The sequence below is a fragment of the Halyomorpha halys genome, unplaced genomic scaffold, assembly GCF_000696795.3.
Source record: "Halyomorpha halys isolate HHAL.00 unplaced genomic scaffold, Hhal_1.1 Scaffold1475.1, whole genome shotgun sequence".
In the NCBI taxonomy this organism is placed as follows: Eukaryota; Metazoa; Arthropoda; class Insecta; order Hemiptera; family Pentatomidae; genus Halyomorpha; species Halyomorpha halys.
The window spans coordinates 94,323-99,841 of NW_027113619.1; the positions used below are offsets into that span (position 1 = coordinate 94,323).

Here is a 5,519-nt window from a genome sequence, read left to right on the forward strand (position 1 = left end):
TTGATTTATATAAATTCCTTATGAATATCAACCTATTGAAAAATTTATTATCAATATATTTTTGTAAATCAGGAGCTAAATACCATAGACTCCTCTGCTATAGTATGCTTCATGGAATTGTTTACACTAGACAGTTGGATACCTTTTCAAAAGATGTGATGTTCACCAATTATTAAGACCTATCTGTGGAGCTGGAAGACTATGGTCTCTGTTTCTCTTCTGCAGCTACAATGTCTTCAATCCCTCTGGCTGCTGTAATCTTCTCGCCTTTCTTCTTTCTCAACTTGTCTTTAGCTCTCAATCTCTGATCTTGGAATTCTTAACAATTGTTCTCAACGGCCAGATCTGTAATGTACTCGGACTTCTATCCTATGACTTTCTACTGTTCTTCCTCATTTTCCTAGCTTTGTTTCTCTCCCCTCTACTCTCCAAAGCATTAGCTGTTTCTAAGATATCAATAGTAAAAAAATATCCATGTTTGTGAAAATTGTATGTAATTGTTGTTATTAAAATTTTTTTTTTTTTTTTTTTGAATTGGTGGTCTGTTTAAGTAAATAACATAATGAAGGGTAATAGTAAAAAAAAATGTTGTAATTTACAGTGATAAGCATGTGAAAGTGGATAGTTAAACAGGAATAATTCCTTTTTTGAAGAAATTTCAATTTACTTTGATTTTGTATAGAAACAATTTTGCTCCAAACTTCCTACATCTTGAGATATTTAAGGAAAAAAGTATTATTTTCCAACCCTTTTCATCCTTTCATCCAAATCCTTTTTCTCAAACCTGACGATTGAATCTCTGGGAATTTTCAACGGATACTAAGGAAAAATAATACATCAGATCATGAAACCATCAGAGGTTTGTTGTTTAGAATATTCAGGTTTGGAAATTTTTCATCTGTAACTAGACCATAAGTAAAATATAATTTATTAGTTTCTTGATATAAAAATATATCAGAATATATTGGCGGATTAATTATAACTAATAATCTTTATCACAAAAAACAAATAATCATTACCACCAATTATCTAATTTTTAAATTAAATTGAATCTTTAAAAGAAATAAGATTATTGAAGACATTTCTCAAACTTAATTTAGCTTTATAACCTTCCAGATATTTAATCAATGACTAATAATGCTAATATACAACCATTCCATACACTAACCTTCTTATTGTACAAGTCCCTCAGCCAGAGAGATGCCTTTTCCTCATCTTCAGGAACATCATCTAAGGGCACTCTCTCTATGTACATATGTCCAGTGACAGGTCTACCTAGGAGGAGATTCATTACAGTCGGTTTGACTGAGTCCTTCCTGAAACAAAAGGAAATGGATAACATCCTCATTTACCACATTTCTTTCAATTAAATGAGTCGATCATTTCAAAATTATATCTATTTACATAACCAATAGATAGCAAACTTAATTACTTACTTAATTACTTACAAACTTAATTAATTACTAATTAAAATTTCATAAATTGTTGAAAAAAGTATATTAAATTTACTCTGCACTTCTACTCGCATTAAGTTTGGATTATACAAGCCTGGTTTATACACATGATGAGTATAAGACCCAAGTAAAAAAAAAAAAAAACTGATTTAACAGAAAGCACCTTCAGTTTGATGGCTTTATATTTGTTCTAAAAAATTTTTTAAACTATTCAAAGAAACTTCAGCAAAAAAGATATTTTTAGTTCTTTCTCACAGTGGTTTAAGAATATTTACTGCTTTCTTCCATATCTATCAGTATATAAGGACTATTTCGATCACAGAAAAAATTATATAAAGCACAGTATATATGTATTTATTGCACTTTGTTTCAGAAAAAACAAAACATGGAAACCATATTGCAGTAAACAATAACTACAAAAATATAAGTAACTTCAATGACAATACACATAGTAATATTCGTGTTTATGAAGGTAACTAAGCCCCTAAATTACAAAATAAATTAATGCATGATAACATAAATAGTTTATAATATACATGTTATTATGAATAAATAATATAATAACCTAATAAATTAATAAACATTTTTTTAATAATCCCAATTATAAAGTAGATTTGTTGATCCACCTCCTTTGACTTTCCAAAAGTTATTATACTGAAAACATCCTTTCACAGGTATGAAATTGTAGTAATTATGATTTTCCTTATTGTTTAACATGTATACTTACTGCTCATATGCACATATGCATTGTGTGCTCTTATCAGGTCTAAAGTTTTTGAACTCCAATGATCACAAACTCTAAAGCAATTAGTATTTCAATAGTATTCATGTCTAAATATCAAGGAGTATAAAATCAAAATATTTTATTATTGTTAAATCTTCAGGGAATATAAAGATGATGTAGTTAAGATTTTGTGGTTTTAACAGTTAAAAAATAAAAACAGTTTGTCCTATAAGTTATAATATGATTTACGCTAAAAGTGAGGTAACATTTGACTTACGTATCAAAACAGAGCTCTATATTGTATATAGCTGGCACTCTACCTCGTAGCTGTGATAAACTAGAAATAAAACCCTTAGTACGAGGAGTTAGATGTCTTTTTAACAAAGGTAAACCTTTATCCTTTGCAAATATGAGGCTTGCCTTATGTTTGTCTTCAGTGAATCGAGTGCCTTCAGCAAATAACAGCAACTGCAAAGAATTGTTTTTTTAACTAACTGAATATTTAATATACATTAATAAAAAATGAGCATGATTAATATAAATAAGTAAAAACTAAATAAATTAAAAAAGTGTTCTTGTAACATTGGTTCAATGAGATGAAACCACCTAAGATACTTAAAACATGGTGAACTATGAAAAATAATCTACCACTAATGAAAAAGAGCACAAAAACACATAGCCAATAATTACACCATAGAAAGTGAATGAATCTGAAATGATATCAGGATGAAATCACAACTGAAATACTACAATAATAACTAATTTACTTTTCAACTTTTATTATTTGCTCAAATGAAACAAAAAATCAACATAAAAGAAGACCAATCTATCTATCTAGCTCATGAATTGAGAATTTTTTATGAATTTTGAAATTATGAAATTTTGTATGAATTGAGAATGAGACCGAGAGACCACAAACTATCCTGCCTATGATGATGATGGGAAAAGTTATGGGTAATAAATTAACTGTTATGATTCTATATTTTAAATTAAATTTTGTCAAAAGAGGAAATATTCCAAACATAAATTGTATAATATTTTCTTTAATGGTCAGGCTATTTTCTGCACAATTAAAAATTAATTTGGAAATGGATTTCAGCTTAAAATACATTACATTGAAATCATCAGCAATTCTATTACTTTAAGAAACATGATGTCCATGTTATTATTAAACTTTTAAGTTTCTACTAGTTTGTAAAAATACATCATTAAACCACAACACAACAAGTGGGTCTGACAGATCTATTAACAATTATCTGTCTATTTTTTATACCATATCATAGCTAATGGAAAATGGATCATACAACCCAAAAATAAAATAAAAAATTTATTAGATTAAGACAGAAAACATATGACAAATAAATATCCATATGGGATCTCAGACTGTGGCTTAAAGGAAACATCTTACATATCATTATTAGGAACAATACTTCTAAAAAGCAGCTTATTAAAATATATATATATAAATTATGGACTGTCAGCTGACAGGACTGTATCAGCTGATCAAGGAGAACAGCTGACCGACTGTATGTATGTGTATATATATATTATACAGATCCGACCTAGAGGGTCCGAACCAAAACAACCAACCTTAAGAGCAGATCAATTTTTTGGGGCATACCATCTACCGGGAAGGTGTGAGACAGGATATTCAGAAGGTGTTGTCCTTGGAAAGGAGGGCAGTACCAACAGATTTGAAGGGGATTCGGCTGCATTAAGAAACTTCAATGGGAACCAGTTCTTGCAATCCCCGACTTCGAGAAACAGCTTATGCTCACAACAGATGCAAGTGTATATGCTCTAGGAGCGGTGTTGGCACAGGAGACTGAAGAGGGAGAGTGTCCTGTAACCTATGTCTCAAAGAAGCAGAAGCCAGATACAGCGCCTTAGAACGGGAATTTTTAGGAATCGGGTGGGCAGTGGAGCATTTCTGGCCCTATATGTTTGGAAGGCGTTTTAGGGTCCACACTGATCATAGACCGTTACAGTGGGTAGGAAAATTGAAAGAGTCATTTGTGCGTATCACCAGATGGAAGGAGATCCTCAAACAGTTTAATATCAACAACACATATAAGCCTGGTAAAGACAATGTTGTTGCAAACTGGTTATCAAGGGCAATAATAGTTAATGAGATCGAGGATAATCAGGAAGAACCTAAAAAGAGGTAAGCAGAAGCAGTGTTAAGAGCCCTTACCATATGGTTCCAATTTGATGGCATACCAGATAGAATCTTGTCAGACAGTGGAAGAGAGTTTGATAATGCAAGCATCAGGGAAGAGATGAAAATAATAGAGGTGGTATGGCACCTTAACACCCCCAGGACATCTAAAGGGCCGAGGAGGTATTGAAAGGCTCCACAGTACTGTCAGTGACCACCTGCAGGTATATCAGTAAGAAAAGGGGGTAGAGCTAGATGAAGCAATGGAACGAGCGATTGCAGCATACAATCATTCCATACAATCGGTCACAGGGTTTTCTCCATTCGAGATTAATTTTTGGGCTGCAGGAACGTTGGAAGAATTACCAAGATACAGCAACCAAGGAGAATAATATCGCCGTTAATTGTATGGCATGGAGAAAGATGTGGACCAAAGTCAGAGACAAAATTGAGAAGAAGAAACGCAGAAGAGTTACAAGACACAATCTCAGTGTTTTGGCAACCTTAAAATTAGAACAGTGGTGCACCAGAAAGCGGGAACTAATAGGGGCAAAGAGCTGCAGAGGAACAGAGGTCCATTCAGAGTGGTCACGATTAGAGAACACAATTTAGTTATCATAAAATGCTTAAAAGAACCGAAAAGGCTAAGAACAGTTCACCTAGAACAATTAAAGCTTCCTGCAACTCTATCTTGATGTAAGGGATTGTACTCACCTCCCTTCCGGAGGGGAATATTGTAAAGATGTAGTTTGTTTTTGTTTTTTTTAAACAATTTTTTCATTCTGTTCATTTTAGGGACTTAATAAGAACATGCGAGTGTAAATATCAGTGATTCAAGTGAAATTATATTTTTTTGTTTTTGTTTTGAGTGCTGTTATTTTGAATCCTATTTCTATAGTTTTATTGTATTGGTATCTTTTTTATTGTTATTGTACTTTAATTGTATTTCTATCTATCTCATTTATTATTATTGTATTTTAATTGTATTTGTATAAATCTTTTTCCTTTGTGTATAATAAGAGTTTAAGAGGATTGTTCATAAACTGGTGGGGGGAGTTACGGACTGTCAGCTGACAGGGCTGATTGAAGAGAACAGCTGACAGACTGTATGTATGTATATGTATATATATACATATACATATACATAGACAGACAGGAACCGCAAATAGATCAGTCTTTGAGA

The 5,519-nt window shown here is 31.9% G+C and overlaps 1 protein-coding gene across 1 annotated transcript in view; it reads right to left on the bottom strand.

Moving 5' to 3' along the window:
• Nucleotides 1–1,168: 1,168 nt before the first annotated feature.
• Nucleotides 1,169–5,519, bottom strand: part of LOC106689811 (1-acyl-sn-glycerol-3-phosphate acyltransferase gamma) — a gene marked incomplete at its 3' end in the record, with an annotated part of 11,741 nt that continues 7,390 nt past the window's right edge. The window contains 2 exon segments of the mRNA XM_067051025.1: nt 1,169–1,316; nt 2,456–2,646. Of these exon segments, the coding sequence (XP_066907126.1) occupies nt 1,169–1,316; nt 2,456–2,646 (339 nt within the window).